This window comes from Pocillopora verrucosa, chromosome 10 (genome assembly GCF_036669915.1).
Source record: "Pocillopora verrucosa isolate sample1 chromosome 10, ASM3666991v2, whole genome shotgun sequence".
Lineage (NCBI taxonomy): Eukaryota > Metazoa > Cnidaria > Anthozoa > Scleractinia > Pocilloporidae > Pocillopora > Pocillopora verrucosa.
In genome coordinates, this window is record NC_089321.1 from 4,775,789 (window position 1) to 4,794,059 (window position 18,271).

General features: G+C 39.4%; 2 protein-coding genes and 1 non-coding gene across 5 annotated transcripts; 1 reads left to right on the top strand and 2 right to left on the bottom strand.

The window, feature by feature from the left end:
* The first annotated feature begins 629 nt into the window (after positions 1 to 629).
* Positions 630 to 6,278, top strand: LOC131771351 (uncharacterized). Of its 3 annotated transcripts, none has more exons than XR_009339183.2 (4): positions 630 to 2,857; positions 3,165 to 3,223; positions 4,289 to 4,396; positions 5,545 to 6,278. XR_009339183.2 is itself a non-coding variant. In XM_059087131.2 (4 exons), the coding sequence occupies exons 1-4, from the start codon at positions 2,633 to 2,635 to the stop codon at positions 5,574 to 5,576; spliced, it is 423 nt and encodes a 140-aa protein (XP_058943114.2). In that variant the 5' UTR covers positions 630 to 2,632; the 3' UTR covers positions 5,577 to 6,278. The 3 variants fall into 3 exon arrangements, 2 of the variants coding, with proteins under 2 accessions (XP_058943114.2, XP_058943112.2); XM_059087131.2 differs by having other exon boundaries at positions 3,165 to 3,218; positions 4,289 to 4,400; XM_059087129.2 differs by having other exon boundaries at positions 3,165 to 3,218.
* A 4,790-nt stretch (positions 6,279 to 11,068) lies between these two features.
* LOC131771383 (small nucleolar RNA U3) lies at positions 11,069 to 11,286 on the bottom strand. The gene has a single exon (XR_009339186.1). It is a non-coding gene; the product is annotated as a small nucleolar RNA U3 (small nucleolar RNA).
* Positions 11,287 to 12,175: 889 nt separating this feature from the next.
* On the bottom strand, positions 12,176 to 18,254 carry LOC131771334 (serine/threonine-protein kinase Nek8). The gene is made up of 4 exons (XM_059087111.2): positions 17,271 to 18,254; positions 15,555 to 15,986; positions 14,318 to 14,436; positions 12,176 to 13,653 (listed from the first exon to the last, which is right to left on the bottom strand). Exons 1-4 carry the CDS (start codon positions 18,124 to 18,126, stop codon positions 12,964 to 12,966), a joined length of 2,097 nt encoding a protein of 698 aa, XP_058943094.1. The 5' UTR covers positions 18,127 to 18,254; the 3' UTR covers positions 12,176 to 12,963.
* Between the last annotated feature and the right edge of the window lie 17 nt (positions 18,255 to 18,271).

Consider the following 18,271-nt stretch of genomic DNA (forward strand, 5'->3'; position numbering starts at 1 on the left):
CTACACATTTCCTAAGGTGCTGAGGGGGGATTTGTTTAAAATCAAGTGCTTCTTTAGTTGGTGACCATTTTCTTTATTTTCGAAACCTTAATGTGGGATTCAGGGTGATGTTGTAAGGTTCTATTTTTGTCATCTTGCGTGCGCAATACCTCGAGAAGTTCCTGGCAAAGGAAGCGAACAGGCCGACTTCTTGCTCATCTCCTTAGAACTAACTTTGTGTCCAGTCCTCTTTCGAGACCACGTAACAGTCAGTAAACTCTCATAAAGCGACCCATAAATATCAAAATAAATTTAATAATAGACATGATACATACATGAACATATGAATAAAGAAATCAACAAATTACTACACATCTCTGATGGTAGCTATTCTGTTTTCAAGTCGGAAAATACGAAAATTGGCCCCTTTTTTTCCCCTGACATTGCAATGACGAATGAACAAGAACGAAATAAATCTAATCTATGACTGATAATCACGAGAGCCCAGTCACCTCATCGTCACGAGGAGTCACGAGTTTTCGTTCAGCCAATGACGCAGGTGTTTTTTTCTAAGCTGCGGAAAAGCAGTAGCGTCCAAAGGTAAGTAAACTTTCTTATAATTTATCTCGAAAAGGGGCAGCTTTAAAACCTACAAGTTCACTTCCCTGCTGCAAGGGATGTATTCAAAACTATAACTCTGTCGATTTGCCTCGAAATGATCAGATTTTCGTTTTCAAAAAAGATTACCGATAAGTGATAGAGGCCGAAGTGATTGATGATATCTGAGATGACAATCGCTTCAATGGCAATGAAAATTAAAAACTTCTGATAATATGTAAGAGAACCAATGGCGAGATATTTCACTTCACTTTGTTTGAAGGAGACTACCAAGGATTCTTCGTCGTACTCCAAGGTGGCGCTCCATATTGCCTCTATGAAGCAACGTTGTCATCACGGCACTCTGTGGTCATTTGTGACCAGAAAGTAAGGATTTGATTTTCGGCTGGTTGCCCCTAAAGGGGACAATCCACTGTCAGACGCCTTTAAAGGAAATGGCATTTGACGTAGCTGAGATGTTAAAAAAGACCTCAGCTAATTGCATTGGAGCCACAGACTGGCTAATTGGAGGTGGATATGAAAGTCTTAGACTGCCCTTGTTTCATCTACTTTGATACAAGAGGGAGGCTTTGGGGCCCATTAGAAACCGCAAAACCGTAGAAAAAAATTATCCAAAACCGAAAAACCGAAAAAAATTCGATCAAAACCGAAAACCGCATGTAAAAATGACAAAATCGATAACTTTTCATATCCCAGTTATTAAAACTGTTATCGATCCGATACGGTGGTGACAAGTGGAGCATACAGAGTAAACTACATTAATTTCATGACAGGATTTATGAATACCATGGACTTGGCATTCGCATCTTCTAGTATCTCCTTAAATTAACAGCTGCGCTCTCAAGGACCTCGAGTGTGGTCTCTGCGGACTCAGCAGCTGGTAATGAAGCCTAATTAAATTAAGGAAATTCGCACAAACGTCCTCGATAGGATTGCAATTTTGCGGTCGCAAAAAGCTAGAGCTCTGGAAAGTTTCACCGAAAATCCCTGATCTAACATTTCCATTTGCGAACTAAGACCTGAAAGTTTGGAGATTCTATTGGAGTGTTGAATCAATCAATCACGTGTGGCCTCTAACTTGGTCACTAACTTCGAGGTGGCGTTGATAAAGAAACTCTGGCGATGATCCGTGCTTAGCCGTACCTTGCGTGTAGCTGTACCCCCCTCCCCTCCCCCACCTTAGGGGAGGGGGAGGGTACGACTACACGTAGGCTACCTAGGGATCCCTGTGATATTTCAATTGGTTTGTCACGCGTTCCTCTCAGACTGTTATGCCTTGTTGTTTAGTTAATAAGGTGAAATTTTTCTTCTTGATACCGAAACAAAGACCTTTAGTTCAGGTCCCGCAGAATCATGTCCCGCAAACCAAGTGTCTTCTTTCGCGCGTGGAATGAGTTCACAGACAATTGACTTATTTTAGGATCCACCTAGTGGCTCTTTTGAGCCACTTGCCGGTTAGGTGTAGGGTCAGCAACCCCACCCTGGGAAAAACCATACTGCTACAGAAACGTCAATACAGGTTCAAACTTCGTCCCTGGAAGAGGAAGTACCTTCATAAAGAAGACATATGAAGCCATGTGGTGAAAGCCGTAATATCACGGAAGCCGTAGGGCCGGCCCTCTTTCTCTCAAACAGGGCCATAAAGATTAGTACATGGAACGTAAAAACCATGTAGGTGGGGAAGACCGCACAGGTTGCAGTAAAGATGAAAGAATGTCAGCTTTCCGTTTTAGGAATTAGCGAAACCCACTGGAAGCAGTCCTGACAGAAAAGACTAACGTCATCACAAAGAGCACCCATCAGCATCCTTCAGAACCGGGATGAGCCAGATCAAGATGAATGTCGTGCAGTGCTATGCACCAACCAACGATAGACGATAGCGAAGAAGGAAGTAAAGACCAGTTTCACAACAGGCTAGGGTGCATCGGATGTCAAAAGGATGTCAACATAGTCATGGGAGACTTCAATGCAAAGATTGGGGCAGGCAGTACTAGCTTCACAGAAACGATGGGAACACATGGACTTGGAAAAATAAATGAAAGCGGGGAAACTGATATTTTCTGACACCTGTGCTCTTCACAACATAGTCATTGGAGGTGGCATCTTTCCAAGAATACACCGCGATCAACAAAGAAGTAAAGAAAAGTGTCAAGCCGGAAAAACGCAGCTACTTAGAAAGACTAGCAGAGGAAGTAGAAGATGCAGCAGCTGGAAGCAACATGAAGGGACTCAACGAAACCACCACGAAATTGTCGGGCAGGTACCTAACTTTTACTTTGTTACTTGCGTAGACATTTGGCCCGTATATGCTCTGGCCATTAACTTTTGTATTTTGATGTATACATGTACTAAAGGTACAAGACAACCGAAATTTCAAGGCTACATTTTCACCGTCAGAGTCACGAGGGTACGAGACAAATAAAACGCATTAGGTTTTGGTCTAATTTAACTGATGATTTCATCCATTCGAAATGGATGAGGGGCACGTGCACCTGGTCATCTTATTGTCACGAGGAATCATGAGTCTCATTACAAATATAGATAATATAGGTGTTTTCTCTCCACAGATAGTATTCAAAATTAGTATTAGTGTAACCACCGTGGGAGAAAGCAGCAGAGTGGTAATGTAAGTCATTTTACTTTTTTGATTTTAGAAAAGGGTTGGATTTTACAATTTGAAAAATTCATGATATGTTATTGGGATAAAGGATCTAACTAAAACTACAATTTTTTCGATTTATTTTGGGCTTGAGTAACAGAATGATAGGAGTCATATATATTCGTGGATGGAAACCGCTACGAGCATTTTAAGATAGCACGATCACATAGCTTTTAGGACTTTGTCAGGGTCACCACATCAGTTTACTTTGATACAAAACGAAATCCAGAGCACTTTTTTCAAGTTCTTTTTAACTTCTTTCCTAAAAAATCTTGAATTGATTCTCATTAAAATTTTCTTGTGGACCCTGACGTCTACACTTGGATTTAGGAATAGTATTTATTAAGATCTTTCGTAGGAGGACAGTGATTGCGCATTTGTAAGCATTATTGTGTATGAGCAAGAGGTTATAGGGGAACAGAGACGGAAAAAAAGGGCGTTGGCCAGGATTTGTCGATTTCAGTTAAGTTATTTTTAGCTTGAGATGGAAAGCATCCTGGTTTCCTAAAGTAGTTTCTTTTTGCCGAAGTCAGTTTGATATTAATAGGAAAAAAATATCATAGCTGTTCCCCAATACATCAATCTAACTCACAGGCGACCAAAGCTCACTGAAAGAGGACGGATGCCATAAGGCCATATGCGAAACGAAAATCGATGCATGACATGTGCATGAAAACAAAATCATAACACTCGTTTCGGATTCAGCGAAACGTGACTCACGCCTCGCAGCATACGGATCAGAAAATGGAATATTTTATTTTATTTAATGAGGGTTGTACAAGAAAAAACGGATTAGTAATTTTGGTTGTTTTGGACAAATTTCTTAAACGTTATTGATTGTCAATAGTTAGTCTCACATATCATCACACGCAAAGGGTGGTCCAGCTACGACTATCCATAAACAACTTAAGTAAAATTGACATATCCCAAGGCCTGGACCAGAAGTCTCCTCTGTCCCCTTATGATCTCTCGGCAGGAGAGTAAGCTGAATTCGTAACTTTCTGAGTTTACTTCCTTTTCTTTAATGAGCAGATGAAGTGGTACGTTATTTCAGCGGTGTTGTGCAGTTTTGTGACTTTTTCACATGCCGAGGAATCGAAGACACATTCACTCCTGAAGATGCCATCAAGATTTACATCCGTAGGTTTGCAAACGATTTTGTGTTATCATTTTAACAGTATATGTTGATTAAATCAATCGGCATCTGCGTTGTTGAATATAACTATAATAAAATAAAAATCACTGTTTTAAATTTGCTCCTCATGTAAGATACTTAGAACCCAGTCATGATATTTTCGCCGGGGTAGGGGAGGGGAGTATGTTTTGGGGATCACATGGTTTTTGTAGAAAATCTCTTTCGTTTTTAAATTTCAAATTACAATTTTTCTCTTCCTCTTCTTCATTTGTATTCTTTGTATTCGTCAAAGAACTCTAACCTTCACACTGGAAAAGTAACGTGGACATTTTTTGCGTACTTTTGATGGTTGTTTTTGTTTTTGTTACCCCTTTGTTTCGAAGTTTTTTTAGCCAAATCTTGTGTTTCATCTCACACATTTAATACATTTTCTGCGGAGTTTGGACTCAAACCTCATTTTTCATAAATGGATTTTTTTACAGTTTTTATGGAGAAACGAGAGAGGATCAGTCGTCGTTAACAAAGTATAAAGGAAGGGCTATAGAAACTTAACTGCCAATTATCTGCCAGTGAATTGATTAAAGGCGGGGGTCATAAAAATACTGCAGAGTCTTTTGGGAGGATCAGGTCAATTTTTAGTCTATTGTAACACAATCAAAATCCTCCACCCCCTCCTCCCTCCCTTCCCGCGATAAATGACTGATCCTTTAATGTCTGTCTATTACAATTTTCTGTCGTTGAGTTTTACATTAATGAAACGGTTTTCTGATAACTTTTATTTGTAACCCCAGATTTTTCGTTTCCCTTGATTTTGTTTACTAAGTTCTATTTAACAAATAGATTGCATATTGCCGTGGGTCTGTTCAGCAATAGATCACCAATAACGTTAAAAAGTTGTAAGAACAAAACAGTGGCACAGGAAGACCAGCAGAGTGTGTCACTGATGTTCTTATCACATGTTTACGCCCTGTGCGGTCTATCACTGTACAGATCCTCGCAAACATGGAATCTATTTGTTTCAAATGATAAAAAAGCCAATTTTTGACGTCATCTATGTGTCTGTCTTCCAATAGATCATAAGTTCGAGCCAATTAAAATACGGATATGATCCAGCTAACATGTAAATTACCAGTTGTTTGTATCTTGATTTCAGACATCTCAGGTAGTAGATATCCAGACAATTAAATGTTCCGATAAGCAATATTGTCGTGATAATCAAACATGTTGTCTTGCTCTTGGAGTGCCGTATGGATGTTGTCCTTTACCAAAGGCTGTTTGTTGCCCGAATAAAAGAACCTGTTGTCCACATGGATTTGTTTGCGTCGAGTATGGAAAGATTTGTTTACCGCGTTATCAAATATCAAAGATGGAGACCATTCGTGTTGCTAAGAGAACACGGGTAGCGTTAAAGAAAAACACTGACAACACTTATGACAATTCTTGGCTCCGTGGTCGCTACTAAGTGATATGAAGTCTTCCTTTTTGTAAATTACCGAAATGGTAACGGAAGGCAGAAGCCCATGGGCTCCTGCGGAAGGTTGATTGCAAAATGAATACGTTTTCTGCTTGTTGTTGGGCTCGCCTAAGAATAAATATACCTCCAGAACGACAACTTAAATTTAAAACTTATTGCAAAGAACAAAATAGCCCTTGGATAAATGATTATTCGATATTCGATATTATTTGATATGGTTTTTCGATTATTTAGGTCAATGCAAATTCAATTATGAAATTATGTGTAAATATTTATCTAGACATATATATGATCAGAGATAAAATACGCGCCCCAGCTAGAAGAATATTGTTAATTTTTTCTTAATTTAAATTGAATTTGCACGGCTGCAACAGCTACCTGGCCAAAGAAAACTTCTTAACTAATTTAATAAAAGGTGATCAATTTGATACCGATGTAAGTTTCCTTTACAGTATAACGTTCAGTAGTGACATGCGATCGCTTTGGTTAAACTCCTCACTTCGTGGATTAGATAACGTCCACGGACAGAACATACTTCCGCGTCAAATGCTTACTTCTGTTTATTAATCAGAGCTAGATCACTGACTTCTTTTTTGTATTTAATTTTACTCCTTGGCTCAGCACTGGGGCTAATATTGCGCACGCTCTGATTGGTTAGTCATGAGGACGTTCTTCTCCCGTTACGCCACCGGGCAGGAGCCTATTAATGGCCTCCTGCCCCGGGCCAGTTATCGAGTATACAAATAAAGAAAAACAGAAAAATTTGATGGTATCCAAAATAATAAGGGCTGATCAAAATCTAGACAGAGGAAAAATTTTTTATCGATCGAAGGCTAAAACTTCATGACAGAGGGAGGAGCTAAGAAAAAAATTTAGGATTTTAATGCAATTTTTCGTCGATGTTTATGAATGGATGGAGGTTTTGGACTTATCAGATGGAAACTGTGGTCATCGATGTAATTTTCGAATGGTGTAACTTTTGTATGTCTGGCCAGTAAGCTGGTAGCTTACTGGTGGCGAAAATGTCGTAATCCCCTTTTTTAACAAGGGGAGTTATCCCTAATGGCAACAAGATGTCTCTTGCCAGGATAAGGTTGTCACACCACTGTACCGTCCTGCAACTAAACGCATTTTCTCGACAGAGTACGCGCTAGTTTACTTACCTGACAGGTAAAAGTTGAGCACTCTTAGAAATCTCTTCAACGCGATTAGAAGTAATTTTTTGGTACAAGTTTTCGCGGCGGAGATAGAAATTATGTGCCGTCGGGAGGGTAATTCTCTCTCGAGCGCGCTCATCACCGTATGCAAAGTGGCGACATCCGCTTGGATTACATCCGTTTTTCATTTTTTCCTAACTGGTTTGATAGCTATTAATCAAGTAAACAACTTTTTCAACCCAACCGCTCCGGGAAAGTCAGAAAAATTGGTGAAGCCTTTTTGACCTTTACTATTGCTTGATTACTACGGCAGTTTAAGACATCACTCTCGAGAAGAGATTATAATCTATTGCTCTCGATAAACGTATTGTGAATAATGCTTAGCACATTTCTTTTTGACATAATACCCATCACTTACTTCGGATGTTGTCTCTATTTTGATTAACCTTACATTTCAAACTGGATTCGTAGCAAAAGCATAAGCTCCTTAGGCTTCTTTAAAAAAAAAAAAAAAACGAACGAACAAAACAAAAAACGAAAAAAGAAGAAAGAACAACGAATAAAGGAGATGAGTCACGTGGCTCTAATCTTTTGCGCGCGGAAAGAATGGTGACGTAAGCCTTATTATGACCTATGTAATGAAGCCATTGCCGCATTTGATAGAAAATACCTGCACCTGAGATTTATCAGAAGAAACTGAGAGGTATTTACAACATGCTTTCATCAAAGCTCTACTATTTCTTGTGTTTTATCACGTGCGGGTTAAAGGAAGCCTTTGGTCTTCAAAATCATGAACATGAAACGCGAGTCCAACAACTTGATACGATTGCAGTCGAAGATGAGGAAATTCGCCGGAAACCTCAATGTATGTCTCACAGTGAGGGCCCAAGACAAAAGCATTATGATGTAAATGGAGTTAGGAACCGCGGAATCAAGTATTGGTTCAGAAGAAAGAAAATCGCGCCCGCAGTTTTACCCTCGGCCAGGCAAGGACCCTCTAGGGCCAGTTGTGCTAGGGGGCTATGTCCCATTATTGAGATTTCCGAAGGCCAGCCGGATGAAACCTCAAATGATCATATTGTCTTAGCTTTCTCCGAGACCAAAGACAGTTTGTTACAAAAACAAACTAGCGCTCAGGCTTTACAGAGCTTCGCATCATGTGCTCGGCTGAATGAAAATTTTATGAGGAAAACAACTCGGATGGGAGTCGATAACTGTGTCAACGATGATAATACGACTAATACCCAGGAAATCGCATTTAATTCGTCTTTTTCGTCCAAGATTATCGCTACATGGAAAGCTTTCAGACAAAGAATTTCATTCAGAGGCACTCAAACGACACCAGATAATGCGCCATGTTGTCGTAATGAAAATGAGTCAGAGGCGCGGAAAAACTTGGCCGGCAATATCGATGTAGAACGTAAACTTCAAGGCGTAAATTCAGGAAAATGTTGTCGAAGAAAATCAGTGAAAAATTCGTCCACTACAAACAAAAAAGAACCTGTTGGATCTCACAGACCTGGAGAAAGTGATCCAATATTCAATCGTGATCTTTACATGCAGGTAAACAACGTAGTTGTCACGAGAGCAAGTAGCCAGTATACTTCAAGCGACCCATTCTTGTTCCCAGAGGAGACATCTACATTGAGTGGGTTGCCCCTTGAATATCTCTATTGGAGAACAAACGGTAAATGTGACTCACAGCCCACAAAAAGAAAATCTCGACTACCAGGAGTGCTCCGAAAATTTAAAAGAAAAGGAAAAAAATAATGGATATGAAAAATGTTACAAGGTTATTTGGTATTATCGACTGAGTTGATAACGTTAAATTGGCCACCGTAAACAGACAGTTACAAAGCTGACGTTTCGAGCATTAGCCATTCGTCAGAACAAATGACGAAGGGCTCAAACTCGAAACGTCAGCTTTGGAACTCTTTACGGTGGCCAATTTTACGTTATCAACTCAGTTGATAATACCAAATTACCCTGTTATATCTCCCACCGACGCAGCACCACAGTCTCTTTACGGACACATCCCCTCCCCTTTGTTGATTTATAAAAAATATTGTTGAATTGTCCACAAAATATCATATGACTCATCATGTCTTATCGTTCTGAGGAACATTAAATTTTGTTGAAATTTGTTGGGTCATTTTGCTTGGTTCTTTTGAAGCGTAAATGTCGTGAAGAAGTTGTTCATATGGTGTTCGTATGGTACTGAGTTTCTACGGTAACATACCATACCCAGGACTACGCGATCAAATTTTACCTCTGAGTTCAAATCATTTGTAATTACTGTATTACATGGTGCTGTTGTGAGATTTCATTGCGGAATGACATCCTTGCTTAGAACACAGGAAGAATGACTCATAGCAGTTTAAGATTTTTTTAAGATGCCATGCATGTAAAGAATTGCAAAGCCACAAGAGGCAACCTGGATGAAATCGCTCCGTTAGGATGGTTGAAAAGTCACCCAGGTGCAATGTCAATACTCCCTTAGACGGAGCCGCGTGATTTCACTATGTTTGAGTTCAGTTCTTTATTTGCAAGTCAAATGTGACGAAACATGACAGCATTTAAATATTCAAATCGTCCACATGGTCAATTCAGCTGGCAACCATCTCTATTTCTTATCCGATCTTTGGTTCTTTTTTATGTCTCAGTCTCTGCAATTCATACCGTTTCTGTTCAGTTGGGATTATAAATGTCGAATCATTCCACGTCCTAGAGAACATCGCTAAATTAAATTAAAATATCAGCTTACTTTCCCTTCGTTCACTTGAATGTAACATCAATCGGAAATTCTGAATCTGTCGTAATGCTCCGCGAGGGCAAATATGAGCTGGTATCGCAGAAATGTAGGGAGCTCTCTCAAAAAACAGAAAATCGAATCTGAGTGGCCGTTAGGCGATTGATGTTCGATCGAAGGCTACAGTTCCATAAGCTTCATTTGTTTTGACTTACAAAAACATGTAAACTGTCCACTCGACTGCCAACGCGAGTATTGCGAGAATGATCAGAACAAGGTTGCTTTCCCTGTGTCTTGTACGACGGCCCAGCGGACCCCAAGGAACCAAATCGTTTATAATCAACAGTCCCAGTATGATTATCGTCGAAACGAAGAGAACTCGAAGAGTCGGGTGATCGTAGTCAAACAGGAGATTATCCATGATTGTAATCACTAACTTAGAAATTATCCTCGCTGCAGCCCTTGGCGAAGTATCCAACTTAGCTTTGTGGCGATGTAGCTTTAACAGGAATTTCGATTTATTCCCGCAAAGTGTTGTCGATACAGTAAAAGGAACATAAATCAGCCGGGCGACCGTCAAATGAAGACCCCAGAGCAATTCGTAGCTTATGAATTATGCACGAAATCAGTAAATGAAAATTATTAAAATTCATGATCACAATTGCTTTGTATTGAGTTTGAATAACAACACGCGGCTTCTGATCAGTCATGTTTTATTTATTTCTTCTAAAGCAGTATATTTTGTGTTTTTAATGTAGCTTACTTTGTTTTTATGACAGAGACTGGATCACGACGAATTAAGGAGTTTCTTTTCATAGTGTTAATGATATCCTTTTTTGCTACGTGTATTGAATTATGCCTGAGGATGACACAACTTCGATAAAAAAAGAAGGAAAAAAAATCAGCGTTTAACAGAAGACTTTAGTACAAATCAAATCGGGTTGTCATCCTTTGAAGCTCGTAAGAGATCAGCTTAAAATTCTCCTCACAACACTATTACATCTCGGCAGGTAGAGGTCTTGAGAAAGAAGGAACTGATCATGATTAGTAAAGAGTAATGGCTGCAACCTTCAACAATGATTCTCTCAGTTAATTGCTGTCATAGGAAAATGCACGCAGACTCAATGAAAAGAATCTGTGTTGACTTTGGAGCTAAAATGGTTAATTAATCCTCGCTAGTGAACTGAAATTGATAAATTGTTGAGACAGTTTAGAAAGGATATCCTAACAAGGGTGTGCACTGCTATTCTGCCTCACCCTCCCCCATTCAGTTTCATTTCTGTTTAATGTCCCTTCAACCGCTCTGAATGCGATCACCTCCTCAAACTACCCACTACGGGGAGAGGAACGGTCATCAATCGTCACTAACCAGTTACCATGAGAGACAGGGTCGGTGATGTGCTTCGCGCTTAGAGATAAACGCTACACATCATCATCACAGTTGATGGTGTTGTCTTTGTTTGGTTTCAAAGATGGGACACGTACTATAGAAAAGATCCCATTAAGTATAGTCATATAGTTAATTAGTCAGACAACTGGACGGATTTAAATTGGGGTGATGCTGCATATGGGATATTCCTACCAACAGATCAAACTCGCATACGCAGTATTTGAGACAATTTATAACTTAAACGGTAGAACGCCGTTCTCATCATTCTTCGCGTGTTCGTCGATGACGTGAAATGTAGCAGTGATTCGTTATGCCTTTATATTCTTTTACCTCTACTTAATTTCGAACACTATTGGCCTGTTCCAATCATTCAGTTATTAAAACGTAGCGCAGTAATAAGGGAGGAGGGAAAAGTCGAGAGAGGGTTGAGTTCATCAGACCCAAACCTCTCTCCCTTTTATGGTCCGCCGCTACTATCGCGATTCGTTCCTCTAACTGAACTCATGCAACAGGCTAGAACACTGTATTTTTATTTTCCTTAAGTCATTGACCCTTTAAAATTTACCCGATTAGGCAGCCGTCTTGGATTATACCAGTTGTATAATCTTAGGACAATTCAAAACTTTTTTCGCCTATTACTTCCTAATTAGCTTGACAAGCTCAGCTGATGCGTTGTGATTTCACCCTATGAAAACTCTTCAACCTTAATCGAAGTTTCTCCCGTTCAACTGGCGTGCCGACTACGAGGAAAGAGAATGATTTTAGACCCTTTTTTGAGAGGTATTTTAACCTCAGCGTTGAGGTATGATTTGCACTGTTTGTCTTCAACCTTTTTCCCCCTATTTTCCCCGTCAATCACGTTTCACTCGCTCTTCCAATTTTTGCGGTCTTCTTCAAAATCTTTTTGGAAGAAATTTTACCTTTTTTTCAGTATTTGAGAATCGCTCATTTGAAAATTACAAGGTGGGCTTCTAGCCAATGAAAGGATTAAAAGAAAATCAAATGACAGAGAAACTTTTATTGCAGGATTCGATTGATAAAGTAAAGCTTGACATCAATTTTTAAAAACGAGGAATACTTCTCTTCAACTTCAATAACTTCAGCTCATTCTCGAGCTAGCGTAGTTCAAGAAATCCTATAGCAGAACATACAATCTATGTGCGTACCTCAACAACGGGGTTGAACTGACTCTATGAATCAACAACAAGGGGATAAAGTACGCAACTTTGGCCTAAATTCCATCGGAGAAAAAGGTTTGAACACATAATCTTGCACGTAGCTACGAGTACTCTTTGAAAATTGTACACATTACCTGTGCTTCCTACCACCAAAATGAAAAACAGTTCGAACCTAAAAAGAGCAACGTTGTAGTCTTCACATCTCGGGGATTACAAGCAAAGAGAGAGGGCAGATTTTTTCAACTTCATCATTTGCATTGCGTTCTTATAATTAATAATATTATTTAATTATATTTCTAGTCTACAGTTATTTGCATTCCTTCCTGATTTACCGAACTAGTGTGTAGTCTCCTTTGAATAACTTTGAAAAATACATGTCTCAAGTACTTGTGAGGTTGTCTCTTTGCGCTAATAAGTTCAGAGGGCACTTCATCTCTTTGCACGACAGCAGCTTAACATAGTACTCATGCAGGTGTATATTAAGCCCAGTGCGAGTGTGAGTTTAACTCAAGTAAAGGTAACCAAGGTGTCGAAATCGAAACCTTACTAGTTAGGCTGCATGGAATTGGAAAAGAGCGAGTAATGAGCCTCACCGAAATCAAGCTATCAGAAGGGCTTTGTTACTCAAAGCACCTGCCCGCACATCAAGGTAGTACTGTGGCTACACGACACAGACAAGACTTTCAGTTTCGTTGATAAAGTAACAGACATGGGTGTGGCACAGTCTTCGTCCGTCTGCAATCCCAGCCGCCCTCTAGCACCCTTTCCCCACGAAAACACTTCTCCATCATTGCTTACTGCAACTGTAAAAGTGTCTCCGCAAGAAACAAACGTAAGCTTCTTGTTTTCCAAAGCTTTAACTACTCTAGGCTCCCGGCAACTTCCCTCGCGTTCATAACCGAGCTGGCCAAATGAATTGGAACCGAATGTCAGGCATTTACCACTGTCCGTTAGCACCGCAGTGTGTGACGTTCCCATGGTGACAGCCTTGACAGGCTCGGCCATCACGGGCAGGGAAGTGATGGGTCTCAGTATATGTGACTCGTCCACGGATTGGTCTTCAGTGTCTAGCGCTAGCTTGTTGCATCTGTTACTACCGCAAGCTAACAGCCTGTTGTTCAATGTCAGCACAAAAGAGCAGTCTACGCCGCATTTGACCTGTTTGGCAGTGAAACCAGGTTCAAGACTGACAGGTTGTGGAAGAGAGAACGACTGCTGGTTTCCAAGCCCCAAACGTCCGTTGTCACCCCGTCCCCATGAGAAGAGTTCTCGATCAGCCGTGACGACCATGACATGGGAAGCACCACAGGACACCTACATATACGGTATGAAGATTACTTAATTATGTAACACTTAGCAAACAGCTGACGTAATAATAAGGGGCACTTTTTGACAACATATTTACAATCGAATAAATCTGTGGTAAAAAGGTACGGTTCCGAAAGTTATTGCACGCAAGCACAGTACACACACAAAAAAATTTTGACATAAAATACTGATAACCACCATAAGAGTTCACTATTGGTTACAAGGAAACCTAATGTAGCAGTTGAATACCATTTTTGTCAAAGAATGAGTTGGAATTCCAAGCGAACTATCTGTGAGGCAACTCAGGTCAGTTTATCAATGGCCACAAAGAGCGAGCGTAGAAATGTTTTATAAACCTTATAGATGTACCATCATGTACCACCAAGGTGCTAATTACCATGGCAATTAGAGTGAGACATAATTGTGGTCAATCATTCTTGGGGAAAAATGATGAAGAGGAGAAAAACAAAGGAAACAAAAACAACTGCTATACTGCAAAGGTGGACAAGTGAAACATTGTAATAATTTTCATCATGAAGATAGTATAACATACAGGCCTCATATTTCATTAAAAATGTTCTAGAAATGATTTTGTTTCTATACCACGCTTTGTTTATGTATTTCATGTTATTTGTTTGTTTATTTTTGATGGGTGTAGAATATTTCTTACCTGCTTAACTTCAAATCCAATTAACTGTTCCACAATTTTGGCCTGACCAACATCATTGTGATTTCCATGTCCTAATGCACCATGCATACCATTTCCAAATGTCATGAGGATTCCACGATCTAAAAACAAATCCACGATTTCATTAGGACTTCATAAAATGACAATTCCATTTTCTCTTAAAAGCATCTCTTTCTCTTGTTGTCATAAACATAACACATGTAATACTTGGCTAAGGATAAACACAAGGGACATTGGAGAACTTTTATAACTGAGCCGCTAATGCTGCATCAGGGGTTACAATTTTGATCAACAGTACAGGTTTTTAAACATGCTTAGGTCTGAAAACTTAACTCACTGTATTTTACACAAAATAAACAAAGGGTTAAAATAACAAACATTTTGCACTGCACCCAAAAATATTGAAAAATATCAGTGTAGTGTTAACCTGTCTAATGCATCATGTATCCATACTACATAATTACTAAAAACTTTCATGCTTAGCAGCTATAGGGGAGAATAGGCAATCAGATCTTGGGAGTCAAAGGGTTTTAAAAGACAATTCAATAAAGTTGAAAGGAAGGGCTGTTCAGATACAACAGCCCATACAGCAATTAATCGCTCTTAGTGCAAGAAGTGATCATGAACATGCAGGTATAAAAAAACATTATTCTGAAACACAAATCACCATTTAGTAAGGTGGATTAAGTTTCTGCATGATATCAATTCCCACAATCACCTCTCTGGTCTGGGTGTGATCGCAAAAGCATTATCTTTTCAACTTGAAATACTTTTATTTTACAGAGCAATGGTAGTGGTAGGTTGAAACTAGAAACATAAATAGTTAACTGATTAAGATAAAAAGACTGCCAACAAAAATGGATAAAAATGAAGCAAAACTACAAAAATACTTTCTTTGATAACCCCTAATATATAGCTGGAAAACGACTTCTAAAATAGAGAACTGCGCCAAGCACAACTTTAAGTAACCTGACTTAAAAAGTGAGTATGTGTAAAAGACTCTGGCTTTAAATACAAGAGGACTGCAAAAAAAAACGTGTGGTGTAAGAAACATGTGGAAAGTTGTAACTGACGAAGAAAAATGCAAAGAAACTTAACAAAAGACACTAACATGGAGGTATGAAAAAAAGATAAGGAACAAAATAAATAAACACAAATTACACAAAAAAATAACTAGCACGTGCTTGGATCTTACACTGAGGTTCATTAAAAACTTCACCTGTCAAGCAAGCCACAAAGAAATCCCCACAGGATACTTCAACTATTGTCACTCCAGACTGCCCCTCCAGGAACCTTGGTACCCACATATCTTCTAACAATCTCCCCTTCTCAGCTCCATCTGAAGAAATATCCACTGCCTTTTTATTGGAATCCCAGATTATCATGCGTCCACTTTTGGAGACCCCTGTTTTCAGTGCCCTACCTATGGCTACCTGAACCACGTCAGAGTCATGCTGCGGAAGTGTCAGTTTGGCTGGTGATCTGATGCCACCGCCCCACAGGTACACCACATACTGTGGCTCTCGTGGCTTAAAATCAGGAAGTCCTTCAAGAATTACAGATGCTGAGTTTGTGGAGCTGGTGCGATAGACTTGATTACCTGTGGGACGGCTGCCAGTTGACGATCGTCCACTTTTTGGAGGTATGACAGCTGTAAATAGGAAAATAGCTTTTAAACATTACATGTAATTTTCTGTACTTTAGACAGACATGCCCAGCACAACTGCCTTGCAGAATTGACCAGCATGAATGGTTTCTGCTTCAAAATTCTACATGTACTAATTAACTTGCATAACACATATAACCAGTTCAGCAAACCAATCCACAATTCATACATGAAAGAACAAGGCCTTGCAATAACTATGGTAACCTATGCATGTAATTTTCTTGTTAAGGAATCATTCACACAAAGTCAGTCGAGACTGGTTCTCCTGAATTTAAAGTCATTACTTGACAAGACTAATGGCAAGATTCTGTATAACTCCATTCTTCTTCTATGCATACAGTTCCCTAATAAAATAAACTCCAAAAACAACAACAACAGCAAAAAGAATCAACAAATGAAAAATCTAAATGACCAGTCAGAATTTGTCATGCTCTTCAGTTTCAAATTTCATTTACACATCCTTCATTTTCACCTACAATTCCTTGATGAAATATAACACACACACAAAAAAAACCACAACAGCAAAATTGACAACCAGTCAGGATCTGTCATGCTCCTCAGTCTTTCCACCTGACAAAAATAATTAACTCATAATTTATAGTCGCTTCAAGGGGACTTCCTGGACACTTTAATCCCGAAGAGTGACTAGCATCTAATTTCTCCTTTCAATATCACCTCTGCATCAAACATTAAGGTCATGAGAATAAAGGAAATGATAATCAACTGTAGAACCTCTTGATGGTTAAAAAAATTCCCCTTGCCAGCACATTAGGAAATGTAAAGAGAACAGCAAGGAGAATATACATACTGATGTTAGGGTGTAAAGGGTTAATCTAAGTCCTATGGCTTCAAGAGGTCTCCTTACCACTTTTTTTATATTTGAAAACTACTCTTTGAAAAGTCTATGGTGCTGAATAAATAAATGAAAAGATAATTAAATGAATAGATGAAATAATAGTGAGAGCAGGACATAACCTCTTGGACTAAAGCTTTGTCTGAGAATAGTATGGGGGGATCAATATCAGTATCTGGACAACTGCCCACCTACACCTCCCCTAACCCAACATTAACCCTAACTTGTTATCAATCGACTGTTGTTGAGTTAGGGGAGGGGTAGGTGGGCAGTTGCCCAGACACTGATATTGATCCGTATGGGGTTATACTGGAGTTATACAGAAAACTTTCCCACTTCTCTAAATGAAGGTGTTAGAAAAAAGTTACCATGTTGTCATGATTCTACACTGAGATGAGCGTAAAAATTAAGTTCACCTGATATTCCTGCCGTTGGTCTTGGCGCTCTGTTACATGGAACTCGTCCCACATCAGTTTGTAGATTAAACAAAGCGTTGACAACAAGCGGTTGTGCCATGATTTGCCGCAGAGTTGGCCTTTTAGCAGGGTCCACCTGAAGCATGTTTAAAACAAGATTCTTGAAATCTTCACTGTATCTTTCCGAAATCGGAATGAAGTTCCCTTTCATAATTTTCATTACCAAAGCAGGTAAATTGGACGCCTCGAACGCTTTCTTTAACGTAGCTAGTTCGTATAAAACACATCCAAGAGCCCAAATATCGCTTTTTTGATTATATGGTTTGCCCTCGCACAGTTCAGGCGAAATGTAACATGGCGTGCCTATCACTGAATTAGCCTTGCTTTTGCTACTCAGTATTTTTGAGATGCCAAAATCTCCGATCTTTACAACCTTCCTTGTCTTGTTTAGTAAAATGTTTTGAGTCTTAAGATCCCTATGAAGGATATTTTGTTGGTGGACGTGACAAAGAGCCAACACAATTTGTACGAAAAGTCGTATTATCTCGTCTTCGTCAAGCAGCTTTCCTTCGCGTTCCTCGAGAAAGGTGTACATGGTACCTCCTTGGGCATATTCCATCACTATCATTAGCGCTTTTTCCTCGACGAAACTCTCAAGATATGCGATGATATTTGGATGTTTCAGCATGGAAAGCACTTGAACTTCGTTTTTAGCGGCCACTCTCTCTTCTTTACTCATTTCTTCCACTGGAATTTGTTTGATGATAACATGGCATCCATCGGAATTTCGTCTGCACAAATATACAGTTCCGTAGGCACCACGACCAATACTCTTGATTTTTTCGTAGTTTTCCATTCCTTCATCAGACTAAAGGACTTATATTAAAATTTTAAATCTCTTCACTACAAATCGGAGGAGAAAAAAAATTACAGGGCAAAAATTAAATAAATCTGCTATCAAACGGTAACACGATAAGAAATCTCCGCCATGTTTTGATTGA

What these genes read in the sequence shown, in the direction of transcription:
- LOC131771334 (XM_059087111.2), bottom strand. Translation starts at nt 18,126, where the DNA reads ATGGAAAACTACGAAAAAATCAAGAGTATTGGTCGTGGTGCCTACGGA. An exon ending in CTTTGTGGCTTGCTTGACAG is followed by an intron (nt 14,437 to 15,554) that starts GTGAAGTTTTTA and finishes ATTTGTTTTTAG; the next exon opens with ATCGTGGAATCCTCATGACA. An exon ending in TTGGATTTGAAGTTAAGCAG is followed by an intron (nt 13,654 to 14,317) that starts GTAAGAAATATT and finishes CCGTATATGTAG; the next exon opens with GTGTCCTGTGGTGCTTCCCA.
- LOC131771351 (XM_059087129.2), top strand. Translation starts at nt 2,633, where the DNA reads ATGAAAGCGGGGAAACTGATATTTTCTGACACCTGTGCTCTTCACAAC. An exon ending in ACCACGAAATTGTCGGGCAG is followed by an intron (nt 2,858 to 3,164) that starts GTACCTAACTTT and finishes TTCTCTCCACAG; the next exon opens with ATAGTATTCAAAATTAGTAT. An exon ending in TGCCATCAAGATTTACATCC is followed by an intron (nt 4,397 to 5,544) that starts GTAGGTTTGCAA and finishes TCTTGATTTCAG; the next exon opens with ACATCTCAGGTAGTAGATAT.